This window comes from Zeus faber (assembly GCF_960531495.2).
Source record: "Zeus faber genome assembly, chromosome: 14".
NCBI classification, from domain to species: domain Eukaryota; kingdom Metazoa; phylum Chordata; class Actinopteri; order Zeiformes; family Zeidae; genus Zeus; species Zeus faber.
Genome location: NC_137200.1, coordinates 5938726 through 5953591, shown reverse-complemented (window position 1 = coordinate 5953591; position 14866 = coordinate 5938726). Strand labels below are relative to the sequence as shown.

Sequence of the window (14866 nt, the reverse complement as noted above, 5' to 3'; positions counted from 1 at the left end):
GTGGGTGTGGGGACACAGTGGAGCCCCCTCTATGTAACCGGACCCCTCAGTCTTCCAGTCCTACAGCAGGATCTGGGCCACGTAGGGGGAGTGAGTGCTTGCCACCGCCGCCAGCAGGGGAAGGTCACTGGACTCAATTCTAGAAACATAGAAAAACAATGTAACCAACAGCAGTATGCATGATCAGTATATATGATGTGTATATGTTGCCATAAATCGCCAAAAGATTATATACAAAAAAAACCCATTATCATTGGTTTTGTAATCAAACATTTAAATCCTCTGTAAGAGCTGACATTAATTGATATTAAAAGGCCCATTGTGCAGGATTTAGCCCCAGTTTTAACACACACACACACACAGACACAGACGTTTTTTTTTTTATTAGAATTTCTACTGTATCCATTGATGCCACAAAACCACAGAGTGGATGAAATGGGCGGTACACAGTCTGTCTTTAAACTCAATTCACTTTGAGGTGAAAACAGCCTTTTACCCCAGAACCATGCCCAGCTCCTTGACGTGGACCCTCGTCTGGCCCTTCAGATACTCCGCGAGCATTTTACTCTTGAAGTAGATCTCCTGGAGTCGATCCTCAAGGTGCATTATGCACTGGGAGAGAGAAGACAGATGTGTTAGAAAGATGGGCAATATAAAATGTATTTTAAATTAAAACTTGCATTGTAGGCAAGTTTTACCCCCCTTTAACCCCCCCGAAGAATCGAATCAGAGAATAAATATCATGGAGCGGCCACCCTGTGGGCCCACCACCTGCAGGGATAGGCGTTGTGGTCGGGTGCAATGCCAGCCGGGCGGCGGGGGCCTGGGCCTGCTGATCCTCGGCATCGTAGACTGGTTCTAGGGACGTGGAATGTCACCTCTCTAGTGCGGGAGGTGGAGCGGTCCCAACTAGATATAGTTGGGCTCACCTCTACGCACAGCACTGGCTCTGGAACCATCTCCTGGAGAGGGGCTGGACTCTGTCCTTTTCCGGAGTTGCCCAGGGTGAGAGGCGCCGGGCGGGTGTGGGGATACTCACGGACCCCCGGCTGAGTGCCGCTGTGTTCTCGGGAGTTCTCCCCAGTGAACGAGAGGGTCGCCTCTATGCGACTACAAGTTGCTAGGGGGAAAGCTCTGACTGTTGTGTGTGCTTATGCACCGAACACCAGTTCAGAGTATTCGGCCTTCTTGGAGTCTCTGGGTGGCGTCCTGGAAGGGGCTCCGCCTGGGGACTCTATAGTTCTACTGGGAGACTTCAACGCTCACGTGGGCAACGATGGAGAAACCTGTAAGGGGGTGAATGGGAGGAACGGCCTGCCTGATCGGAATCCGAGTGGTGCTTTGTTATTGGACTATTGTGCTAGTCATGGATTGGCCATAAAAGGCTCGGGGATAGTCTCGTCCATACGCCTGGCAGAGGTCTCTGAGGCTGTCAAAAAGCTCCTCGGTGGCAAGGCGCTGGGGGGTGGATGAGATTTGCCCTGAGATGCTGAAGGCTCTGGACATTGTTGGGCTGTCTTAGCTGACACGCCTCTTCAGTGTCGTGTGGACGTCGGGTACAGTACCTGTGGAGTGGCAGACAAGGGTGGTGGTTCCCATTTTTAAAAGGGGCACCGGAGGGTGTGCTCCAATTATAGGGGCATCACACTGCTCAGCCTCCCCGGGAAAGTTGACTCCAGGGTGCTGGAAAGGAGGCTCCGGCAGATTGTCGAACCTCAAATTCAGGAGGAGCAATGTGGATTCCATCCTGGATGTAGAACAGTGGACCAGCTATTTACCCTTGCAGGGTTGCTGGGGGGGTCGTGGGAGTTTGGCCATCCAGTCTACATGTGTTTCGTGGACCTGGAGAAGGCTTTCGACCGTGTCCCTCAGGGGATCCTCTGGGGGGTACTGAGGGGGTCTGGGGTACCGGGGCCATTGGTACGAGCCATCCGGGCCTTGTACAACCAAAGTGAGAGCCGTGTTCGTATTTTCGGCACAAAGTCAAGCACGTTCTCAGTGGGTGTTGGACTCCGCCAAGGTTGCTCCTTGTCCCCGATTCTGTTTGTGATATTCATGGACAGGATCTCAAGGTCCAGCCGAGGTGAGGAGAGTGTCCGGTTTGGGAACCTCAGAATTGCATCTCTGCTTTTTGCAGATGATGTGGTTTTGTTGGCGTCATCAGACCGTGACCTCCAGCACGCACTGGGGCGGTTTGCAGCCGAGTGTGAAGCGGTCGGGATGAGAGTCAGCACCTTCAAGTCTTAGGCCATGGTTCTCTGCCGGAAAACGGTGGATTGCTCCCTCCGGGTTGGGAGCGAGTTGCTGCCCCAAGTGAAGCAGTTCAAGTATCTCGGGATCTTGTTCACGAGTGAGGGGAAAATGGAGCGAGAGATGGACAGGCGGATCGGTGCGGCGTCAGCAGTGATGCGGGCGTTGTACCGGACCGTTGTGGTGAAGAGGGAGCTGAGCCGGAAGGCAAAGCTCTCAATTTACCAGTCCATCTACGTCCCAACTCCACCTATGGTCATGAGCTCTGGGTAGTGACCGAAAGAACAAGATTGCGAATACAAGCGGCCGAAATGAGTTTCCTCCCTTGGGTGACTGGGCTCAGCCATAGAGATAGGGTGAGGAGCTCGGACATCCGGAGGGAGCTCGGAGTAGAGCCGCTGCTCCTTCGCGTCGAAAGGAGCCAGTTGAGGTGTTTCGGGCATCTGATCAGGACGCCTCCTGGGCGCCTTCCTTTGGAGGTTTTCCGGGCACGTACAACTGGTAGGAGACCACCGGGTAGACCCAGAACGCGCTGGAGGGATTACATATGCCAGCTGACCTGGAACGCCTCGGGGTCCCCCAGAACGAACAGGAAAACGTTACCGGGGAGAAGAGTGCCTGGAGCTCCTTGCTCAGCCTGCTGCCCCTGCGACCCGGCCCCGGATAAACAGAGGAAAATGGATGGATGGATGGATGGATGCATGGATGGATGCCATTGGAAGCAAGTGTATTTATAAGAGTGGGAGTGGGAGATGGACTCACAAAGTTTGGGGAGAGGTTGAGCTTGTAGAGCTGGTGCGTGGACTGCAGCAGGCTGGACACCAGGCTGGACACCAGCACCTCCTTGCCCAGCTTGTTGGCGTCCGTGGCTCGCCGCTGGCTGCTCGCCACCTGCACCGTCCACTTGTCCGTGTCGGCGATGATGCACACGGCCTCCGCAATGGGCTCATCCAGCACCGGGTGCTGCGGAGGAGGAGGAGGAGGAGGAGGAAGAACGAGAGGGAAAATCAGATGATGCGTGCTACATACTACGTGTTGGTTTGTCGTTTGTCGTGTAGGCTGTGACATACAACCAACAAAATGTCACTTTGGACAAAAGTGTCTAAACAATGATGTAATGTTTTATTCTTTTTATTATTATATTTATGTTATATTACATATTTTATTCTCATATATAAATATCAATATCATTTTATTATTAATAATCTTCATATTATTTATTATTTTTTCTCAAAATGTTAGGGTTTCATTTCATTTATCACCTTTGTTTATTTTGCTCATTTGCTTATTATGTAAAACTCAAAAACAGTATAAAAAGAAGTAGCGTTATCCCAATGAATTGAGATATTCCTGCCTGATTCGTGACCAATGTTCACATACTAATAAGTACGCTTGTACGTCTGATTCGGGAAAGAGATATTCGGGTATTCCAAACATCTACTTATCTGATGTTCAATAAAAACAAAAAAAATATTTGGATCATTTCTATTTAGGATTGTTACTCTAGACCAGTGATTTTCAAACCTTTTTGATATAAAGGAACCTCAATTTGATATGCATTTGGCCACTGACCACCTTTGATAAGATTTTCTGTGTCTGGGACCCGGATCAGAGAAAATTGTTCTATTTTTTAGATATGATTTCTTCCAGAATTCCATGCTTGTCATTATTGTACACTCTCTAACAGTACGTCTGGTAAATGCAATAATGGTGACATTGAACTGTTCATCATTTAGCTGGGGACCCCCTGGAAGCTAATGATAGACCCTATGTTGAGGAACCACTGATCTAGAGAACAGAAAAGGACGGTTAGAAGGTTAATATGATCCTTAACCTGCACGGCGTGGGTGAGCTCAGCCATGAGGCCCTGGCGCAGCGCCTCGTCGCTAGGCATCCCATGCAGGACGAAGTCTGGCACGTAGGTGGGGCAGTAGCCCCCAAACAGGGACCTGCCGAAGTTCGCGATGTTGGGTTTGGAGTAGTTCTCCACCAGCTTCGCCCTGTTTGAACGGAGAGAGGAGTGACGAGGGTGATGAGGGTGATTATGTGTGGTATCAATTTAGAGCAATTAGGATTCCTGTCATCATAGAAATCTGTTTAGGATCCATTACTGTATTAGGACAAAACTAGTGTGTGGCTAAATGTTTCTACTCGTTGGTATGCTCGCTTTTGCTGAATCCAAAATGAACATATCCACCCAATTGTGCAGGTGTTTCTAAGCATTTAAGACAAAAACAGCATGAAACCACGGCCCATTAATGTGCTTTCATTTCAAAACATTTTTTATTTCTATTGTTACTATGACGATGATGAAGACTGTATAGGCTTGGGCTGTATATAACCAGTATAGAACAGGTGATGTGTTGTTATAATATTGATATTGTGATAGGAGCCTAGACATTGTCAGGGTCATCTGTGTATTTCAGTGTGAATGAATGCGTGCGTGCTGTGCCCTCCTACTGACCCCGGAAAGGGCACGGCCACCTCCTCCTGCCAGTCCTCCGTCTCCTCGCTCTCGCTTTCACCGAGCGCGCTGTCCGAGCTCTCATTACGCGGGATCTCCCAGTCGCTCACGGCCGCCATCTTCTTTTGGTCCCCTTTCCCGCCGGCTCCTTCCTCTTCGGGGGCGACAACAGACACCACAATGCCCTTGTCCTGCTCAGCAGAACAGCAGCCGCAGGACCCGCACTCCGCTGCCTCCACTGAACCACATCTGCACCTGGAGATTAATTAACAAATGAACATGAGCATTTTGTGCAAAAGTCTAGACTTCATTTGTTTAATGTGGTCATCCGGAAGATTACTGTGTCATATTTTTGTTGAATGGGATTCTTTAGCTGGCACTTTCTAAGTATCATTTGTGTTATGCATGAGCTCCTCTATATGCTGTTTCCATTGTTGGCGGCAGGGTCCACCTTTCCCAGCAAGGATGCATTGATCGGGTATGTGCAAGAAGTGAAAGGCAGCCGCGGTGAATTTGATGAAGCATAGCAGCTAGTTTTGGAAGCAGTTGGTAAACTGACGATATGGATGAAAATTCACAAAAAACACCACTCAAATATCCCCATCACCTCAAGTGGCCAAGAAAAAAACGGAAATTAATCAATCAGAAGGCAAACTTTGGAGAAAATAAGTGATTGTATATAAGCGTCAATAAAAAAATAAAAAAATAAAAGTTGCATTTTCAAATGGATTTCTGGGATTTGTCGTGTAATCCACCCAACAGAGCAAATTTTATGGATTGAAACTAAATGAATGATGTTAAGAATGTGACCTAAATAACCTCACCACGAGTACTGAAATATTAGATGGAGTTTTTATTTTTTTGTTTTTTTCTAATTTTTTTTTTTTTTTAATCAGACCCAAACTACAGTTTACCTGATTCAAAACAATGTTAAATGTGATGTGATGAACCGCATGATGAACATGGGATTTTAAATTCATATCTATTACTCCATCTTTCCATCTACCAGGTGCTCCCATGACCACAATGATAGCTAATCCTTCCATATCACGCAGACCTACCTCCGTCCCTTCTGGACCTCCTTCACAGTCTCTCTGCTCTTGGCCGATTCCACCTCACCAACTCCCGACCTCTGACAGACCTCCAGACGCAAGTCGAAACCCTGAACCGGACCAGAGAGTGGGAACCGAAAGCCAGGCCCCGCCGGGCCCCCCGAGGGATCCAGCAGCTCTTTGTGTGTTTTGTCTGTGGTGCTGGTCGCGCCCCCCTGCGAGTGTGTGACTGTGTTGTCGATGGTCCTGGTCTCCACGGGGTTCTCCAGGCTGAAGTACTCGTCAAACTGGCTATAGTCCGTGCAGTCGGGGCCCCATCGGGGCATCTTGCTGGAGACCCTCAGCAGAGCGGGGGGCCCCTGGGTGGGCTTGCTTTGGTCCCCTGGTGACACGCTGCTGAGTGACTGCTGGTGGTGGTGATGATGGTGCAGCAGCTGATGTTGTTGTTGTTGTTGTTGTTGTTTTTTGTCTTTCAGGTGTTTCTTGTGCTTCTTAAACTCCTCCTCCACCCGTCTCCTGCGGCTCTCCGTGTCCGACTCGGGCGACAAGGAGTCTCCGATGAGGAAGGTGACCTTGGAGGCCGGCTGCTCCTCCTCGTCTTCTCGTGTCAGCTGCAGTGTCATTGGCCCCGACCCCAATGCTCCCGGCAACACGGCGGCAGCTGGCGAGTTCTTATCAGGGGGCTTCTTTTCCAAGGGAATCCCCAGGGAGCAAGGACCAAGTGCTCTGATTGGCTGGGTGACCGACGCTGCCTCACCCGCCACGGCAGCTTCCTTCCCCCGGCCAGGTGGGGAACCGGCAACAGACGGGAGGGGGGGCTCAGGGAGCGGCCCGCAGGTCTTCTCGCTGGGGGAGGCCGAGCCCACCCGTAGCACCGTCTCCAGTCGGGCCTCGGTGTGGCAGGGGCTGCTGGACTCCCTGTGGACCCTGGGGGGGCCCTCGGTCCTGCTCTGGTCGGTCCGGTCCGTCTGCAGCACGCTGCTCGGCGACCCCTGGCTCTCGCTGCTGTCATCCTCCTCTTCCTCCTCTTCCTCCCCAGAGGCGTGTTCCGCACCGGGCTCCGCCTCCGTGTCAGTGTAAGTGCTGCTTTGGAGGCTGGAGCTCCAACTGCTGTCCGGGGCATCGGCCCGCTGGGCTCCCTGGGCGAGGTAGTCCCCACTGGGCTTGTGGACGGTCACCAGGACATAGTCCGACTCCTCCACCTCACCCTTCCTCAGGGAGGTGGTGATGAGGGAGCCCGGCATGACGATGGCCTCGTCTTCAGCACTGTCCAGCAGGTGGGTCTCCAGGAGCTCCGAGCAGCGAATGAAGTAAGTGAGGACATAGAGGAGCCGCTGGACCAGGTCTTGCCGGCGGCCCACCACCACGGTGCGAGACAGGCGCACTGGCGAGCCGATGGCACCGTACAGGTCACCTAAAGGGTGGAGCACACACAGATGGAGAGAGGTACAATCTCGAGTTAATATATGTACTTGGCTAACTTTAAACTCAATATTACATTTTTATATTGACAAAAAAATGATGGTATGGTATTGGTACTAATTTCAGGAGTCAATTATTACATAATCGCCTGAACAATCAAAGCTAAATTGCAATCATTTTGTCATTAGATTCTCCAATGTTTCTATCCAAATTTTGTGGGACTTTTGAGCCAATGTTAGAAATGTCAAAATAATAACCATGATATAATTTTTTCATCAGTTGAACCAGATGAAGTTTCTTCCCAAGATGGTTGTGTATTACTACATTACTATAGTAGAATACTATGGCTTGTGAAGACAATTTATAATTAATAGAAATTATTTGGATGATTTTAATTTTTTTCAATTGAACTTCATCAGATTGTTATTACTGTACTGCATTTTTTCCCCAACAAACAACTAGGACAAAACGGGCATTTTTAACTCTGAAATGCTCTACATTTTGTTACTTTCCTCTTCCTTAGCAATTTCAATGACCTTCGGTGACAGAAGTCAGTGCAAGTTTCAACAGACCACAAGGGGGCGCAGTTCCCTTAGTTTCCCTTTGTCCCTCTGTGGTGTGTTGTGTGTGAATCCTGCAGCGGTACCGCCTATAATATAATCAACTCTTACTATATCCACCTATAAATAAACAACTTTTACATTTCCAGTTCAGCCATTTCCCATTGAGACGATGTGCTCCATTACAGGCCATCATGATGTCTTTGACCCTTCTAACACAACCTCACACCAACAACCAGAGGAGAAAGTAAATGTTATCCCCACTGTATTCGTAGTGTTCGTCTTCAGTACCTCTACAGTTATGTGTTAGACGAGGTGTTTCCATACAGTGTCCGATGTCATGTTTTATATGAGCTTCAGGATGTGTACGGTTATAGAGAGTGGTATCCTGAAATCTGAGACCCGGGGTCATTATGGCAGGTTTATTGTTTTTTTTTTTTTCTGGTTAGCTGGCGTGACGCACTTCACACCCTTTACAGTCCTATTTTCATGCAAAATTCAGTGCTGCAGGGGTGAGCATAACATAGCTTTCGTATGACATTGTAACAGCTGTAACCCTAACCTTGCAACTCCAGTATTAATGCAAGGCAGAGTATAATACAATACACTTTTTGTACACTATGCTGCAGATTTCACAAGAATTGCAACCGTACAACATATACAATAAGCTTCAAAATGTTATAAAACCAGGAAGGGGTTTCTTCTTTGTTTACTGTACAATATTCAATTCAGTGCAGGCAACACAGCTCTCTAGTGCACATTTTGTTAAGTATAAGTATGTTACCAGATGGGGAATTTTAAACTGATGTTATAAATGTTGCAATAAATTGAATGGATTAGGTTAATAAAATTAACTGTCTACCTAAAATGTTGTGTTCCAATCGTCAATGCCAATAAACTGCTCTTCTGCAACTGGTAGACGTGTAGTATTAAGCCACTGTTATGATGGCATAAAATATCCAAATGAAGACAATTACATCATTAATCCTCAACTGAAATATCGAAATATCTATACAGTTTGGTCATAAGACATATTTAGACAATTCAGTTGAGTAAGTTTAATATATACACACACACACACACACACACACACACACACACACACACACACACACACACACACACACACACACACACACACACACACACACACACACCTCAAAAAAGTTAGGGATATTCGGCTTTTGTGTGAAATTTCAGGATGAACTTAAAATGCACTATAATCTTTACAGGTGAACTTAATTTGACCTTCTCTAAACTTTTGAAGGCACATGTCCAACTGTTCAATGTTTCAGTACTTGCACAACTTGCTGTTCTATAACAAGGAGATGAACGGAAAAATTCACAACAGGTGTTTGATCCATGAATCAACCAATACATTTCCTGGTTCAGTTACAATTGGTATTTAAACAGTCCTCTTCATCATGCTGTTCACATTTTGACATCATGAGACCAAGACGACACCTAACAACTGATCAACAGTACCTCGCCATTGCGAGGCTTCAAACAGGATGTTCTCAGAGGGAAGTGGCCACTGAGCTTAAAGTGTCACAGAGTGTAATCAGCAGGTTGCAACAGAGATACAGAGACTGGAAAAGTCACAGAAAGACTGGAAGAGTCACAGAAAGGCATAGAAGTGGACGTCCTTTGGCCACATCCCACACTGATGGCTGCTTCATTGTGAACAGTGCCCTGCGGAACCGGATGATGATGCCACTAAACTCCAGCCACATTTAAGGGAGATGAGAGGCACCCAAGTGTCACTTCAGACCATTCAAAACCGTTTACATCGGCGTGGTCTGCGTGTGAGACGACCTGCAAGGGTCCCTGACCACACCACCAGGCACAGCCATCATCGTCTTGCATGGGCCAGGGAGCATTTACACTGGACGAGGGACCAGTGGCCTCAGTGCTGTTCTCTCATGAAAGTCGATTCACGTTGAGCAGAAATGATGCCGCCAACGATGTTGGAGACGTCAAGGAGAGCGCTATGCATCAGCCACTGTTGTCAACAGACGAGCCTTTGGTGGTGGCGGTGTTACAGTGTGGACAGGTGTGTCTAGTCAATACAGAACTGCCCTACACTTGGTGAATGGTACAGTGACAAGTCCATACTACCTGAATAACATCATTAATCCAGTCATTGTGCCCCTGCATGAACAACACAGGCCTCATTTCATCTTCATGGACGACAATGCTCCAGCTCATGGAGGTCGCATCATTAGGGAACGGCTGCTGGAGGCTGGGGCACCTCAAATGGAGTGGCCTGCACTTTCTCCAGACCTGAATCCCATAGAAAACCTATGGGATCAGCTGAGTCGCCGTGTAGAGGCTCGTAACTCTGTACCCAAGAACCTCAATGACCTGAGGGCCGCCCTTCAAGAAGAGTGGGGGGCCAGGCCTCAGCAGACAATAAGTCGACTTGTGAACAGCATGAGACGTCGTTGTCAAGCTGTAATTGATGCTCGAGGCCACATGACAAGTTATTGAGACATTGACATTTTTTGTTGTGGTAAACCCACCACTGTTGTTGGCTTTTGTTTCAATAAATTGTTTGAGATGAGGAAATCACCATAGCATGCTTCTACTTAAATGCCCTACTTTCATGATATAATATCACTGTCGCGTGAACTTTTTACATTTTCCATAAATGTCACCCGAAAGCCACATATCCCGAACTTTTTGTAAGTAGTATATATATATATATAAAATTAATTAAAATATTAAACTGTGATTATCGCGTGATTGTCCATAGTTAATCTCTATTATTCGCAAATTAATCACACATTTTTTATCTGTTCAAAATGTACTGTAAAGGGGACCTATTATGCTCCTTTTTACACGCGTTAATATAGGTCTCTGAGGTTCCCAAACCATGCCTTTTAAGTATTTTGCTGTAAATAACACTCGGATTATGCATTTGAGCTCTAATGACATGCCTCTAAACCCGGACTGCTCTAAAATGAGCCTGGACTGTTTCAGTGTATGTAGCTCTAATTGTGAATGAGCAGCCAAGCCCCAAGTTCTGAGCCAATGTTCCTGGTTCTGTGAGCCACTTGGTTTGAGATATACTCCAGGTTCCATTTTACTTACTCTGTAAACTTTCACAGGCCACCAAAATCTATTTCTGAACAAATTTGATGCGAGAAATAAACAATCCAGTTGCTGAATCTTCACTCATATTAAATCTATAAGGATTTAAAAGTTCGCTCCGACATTGGTTGCAGTGCTCTGGGTTTGTCGGAGACACGGAAACCGCGACGATTTTTAGTTTTATGTAAAAGTCATAAAATAAAATAAAAGTAATTCAATAAATAACATTTAGAATAAACACCATTTTTTATTGGTTTTGTTTGTAGAAAGGCACAGCGGATAGGATGGAGCAGATAACCATATATAGAAATCTATGACGAGTTGACGTCAGCTCGTGCGGAGTAGAAAAAAACGTAGTAAACGGAGCGTTCAGAGCGTTTGGAAGCCTGAGTGTTTTGTTCACAGCGATTACTTTTTCATTTGTTTACCTCATTATTTGACACTTTGGCCACATCTAATACGGACATCCAGCCTTGTAACATTAAATATATGACAGAAAATAAGGAACAGCATAATAGGTCCCCTTTAAACTGATATTTTTCAAGTGTTTAATACACGGAACTGGACAAATATGCTTGCTCTACAAAAATGTATATTTATTGGAAATCAAAAACAATAAAAATTGCTGCAGGCAGCAATGCACAGGATCCAGTTTAGTCGTGTTAGATACATATTCCCGTTCTCCGAGCTTCTGTGCAATGTAGCACAAGTTACAAATTTTCGATTTTTACGACCACTCAGAGATGAACCTTGGATTTATATAGCATTGGTTTGTGATGTTACAAAGTGACTGTGTTCTCAAATAATACAAATACAATACAAAAGTTTGTAAAGTTGTACGGGCTGGACCCTTAAAAATTCTCCAGAAATCCTCAAAACGGCCTGATGCTGTTTACCCAATGGCGAGTGAGAACGAACAACACGCATCACCGAATGTCCCGTCTCTGAGCCAGTCACGGCGCACAAAAGAAAAAGTCTTATTCAAAACATTTAAAAGTGTGTAAATGAAAAACATGTATAATTGCACCGTTCATGGATTATTCCAACATATGGCATCTGCTACCACGTCGCGACGGAGGAGGGCTTTTTGGAAGCATTTCAACATGTTTGCCGATCGTGTTAGAGTTCAAGGTAACAGTGAATGAAAGTTAACATCTTCAATTCTGCAAATACTTTAAAAGACAGATTTTGATATAGATAACATGTTTCCGCTTATTTCGAGTATTCTCTGCAAACTCTCCAGCGGCGAAGAGCGTCCGGCATTTGGCCAGGGGTGTGTGTGCGTGTGGGAGAAAGAGAAAAAGCACGTTCTATTGTCACGGTAAAGGCATGTCTGTGTTGATGCAGCATGCAGCACCAAACAATACCCCCCTGCACCCTCATATGTCACTTGCTGCGCAAACTACAGACTTGACCCCCGGCCCCCAAACAGATCAGACAGCAAAGATTTTGTGCCATGGATCCCCCCTTAAAAAAAATCCTTGGCACTAGCTGCAAGTTATCAGAAGACCCTAAGACACTGTGTGTGTGTGTGTGTGAGAGTGTGTGTGTGTGTGTGTGTGTGTGTGTGTGTGTGTTCTTTACCTAGCTGGGCCCACAGGGGGTTGTAAGGGTGTGACTTGGCCAGCATGTCGACACTCTGGGAGGAGTGTTTCTCCAGGAAGATCTTAATTGGGGGCTGCCCATTAGGCATGACTGTAGGCACCCAGGCCAGGTGATTGGTCAGGACAGCCGTCAACAATGCAGGGAGGAATCTACAACGCAGGAAGCCAGGCCGGTCAGTAAAGACTGAGTACGAAAATTGTATGGCAACGATACAGAATAGTAAAGAATAACATAGAACAGTGCAGAATATAAATAATGGTTCATAGTAGTATTGAAGTAAATCCACCAGAAGGGCACAGAACAGCACAAGAATAGAAAAAGGAGATCAGAACCAAATAAAAGATAAATTAATAATTTAATACACAAGCTTATTCAGGGCACGCACGCACGCACGCACGCACATGCACACACACACACACACACACACACACACACACACACACACACACACACACAGTGATTCACTTCTCGGTTGTGGCCAGCGCTGTCTGCTGCACTTCCTGTCCCATGATTCAAGCTGTGGTGGTGTTGCTGTTAACCCATTCTAACCCACAGCAATGGAAACCGGTGGCTTGTAGTCACGGTAACCCGAGACATAATATACTCCAGTCCAGCGGGAGGTTTCAGATAAAGCTTGGACTTGAACACTGTTCGGAGGCAGATTTAATAATTTGAATAATGCAGCTGAATAATACCACACCCGTCCTGATGGAGGGGGATCAATAAAGACCCTGCTACCAATTCATACACGGACAATCAGCTGCAGTTTGCACCAACAATTACTGGCTGGCGCAAGCGCACACTCCTACTGCGGAGGACCAGTCAATACAGAGGTTTTATGTGTGCGCATGCAATGTGACTGCTAGCATGCATTAACTTTATGTCTTCGGAAAGTCTTCTAAATAAAATGTCTGTATTAAGGGAGGCCGCAGCCACTCAACTGGCTCTTGGAGGCCTGCTCCATGAGCAGCGAAAGCTCCCGCATGAAATGCCCGCACAGCTGCTGCTTCTCCCAGGCTCCGGACATCATGCTCAGCCAGACGGGCTCGGCCACGCGGGGCATGGTGTACAGGTCGCAAATGATCGTCCTGAAAGACAGAAATCCGGGAAGGATAGGGGACGGGGGAGAGGGAGGGAGGGTGGAAACGGAAGATGGAGAGAAGAGAGAGGAGAGGTCATGGAGGGAAGAGAAGCGACAGAACAGACACTTTATTGTCTACGTTAGTGAACAAAAGCAATCTCAGCTCACAGTGCTTTGCTGTCTACACCCTGGAAGACCCTGCTTGACCCTTGTGTGTGTGTGTGTGTGTGTGTGTGTGTGTGTGTGTGTGTGTGTGTGTGTGTGTGTGTGTCTTTGACACACACAGCTCTGCTAAACTGTCTATTTGTGTGAGCCTCCTTCATGGCATTTGTGCATTGAGGAGGACGGGAGTTTCCGTGAAGCAAGGCGTGGTGGAGTGCGACTCGGCAGCTGGCCAGACTTTGCCACAGAGGCAGGAGGGGAATCTCTGAAGCCTGAAGAATGTGGACAATCGGGGACAAAAAATATGCACTGTATAGCTGAGTGAGGAAAATAACAGACAGTCCTGCTACTGTAGTGCAACCCGTTCTACATGCGAGAGACGTTTGTGACTCCTTGGTGGCGGAATTCATTTTGTTTGCTAAAGAGGTGGTTTCCAATGGGTTCCTGATTAAGTTATTGTGCAGCATGGAAAGATTCACAGTGCACACAATCGAAACAATGTGTATCCATTAAACTATTTTTTGAGAAAAGGTAGAAAAATAAATTCATAAATTAAACCCCGTCTGAATTCCTCAATAACCGCCACGATAGTGTGGGTTATTTGCTGAACACAACACAGAAAAGCCAAAATCTGAAAGTTTTGTGGTTGATGTGGTTGGCAAATCCACAGCTATTTCAGCTTGCATGGCTTTCCACTGAAAGAAATCAACCAACTATCTAAAAATGAAAAAGGGCCTAATTTTACCAAAACAAGAAAAATAAAGAAATAAAACGTTTTTTTGATCACCTCCCACATGTGCATTCGTACATTTCTGACCCAAGCAATGGAGAATTGTCTTCATAGGTCGGCTGTCCTAATTGTCTTTAGAAATTTGCCTTTTCACCACTTCTTCAGACTTTGTCTTGTGTCGACTTTATGCCACTATCTTTATTACTCGTGTAATAATATACAACCACCTCGTGAAGAAAAGCCATCTATTGACATTGAAATATTAGCTTTTGGGTAGACAGCCGATTTTCCTTAATTCAACTGATGGAAACACCCCCAATTCTGATCTCATTTTTTTGGGGCAAAATTTCAAACACTGTCTTAAAATGGCCATTCATTTCAATATAGTTATGGAATCTGATCATTTTGCATGATCACAATATTTGTGATTAGCTAAAATAGTTGCAA

General features: G+C 46.4%; 1 protein-coding gene across 1 annotated transcript in view; it reads right to left on the bottom strand.

Moving 5' to 3' along the window:
* Positions 1-14866, bottom strand: part of fnip1 (folliculin interacting protein 1) — a 54800-nt gene continuing 39934 nt past the window's right edge. Inside the window, exons 12-19 of the mRNA XM_080014393.1 lie at positions 13388-13534; positions 12426-12595; positions 5776-7180; positions 4715-4969; positions 4085-4250; positions 3013-3213; positions 497-612; positions 1-139 (exon numbers count right to left, since the gene is read on the bottom strand). Of these exons, the coding sequence (XP_079870519.1) occupies positions 61-139; positions 497-612; positions 3013-3213; positions 4085-4250; positions 4715-4969; positions 5776-7180; positions 12426-12595; positions 13388-13534 (2539 nt within the window). The 3' untranslated portion in view covers positions 1-60. The remainder of the gene's footprint in view (positions 140-496; positions 613-3012; positions 3214-4084; positions 4251-4714; positions 4970-5775; positions 7181-12425; positions 12596-13387; positions 13535-14866) is intronic.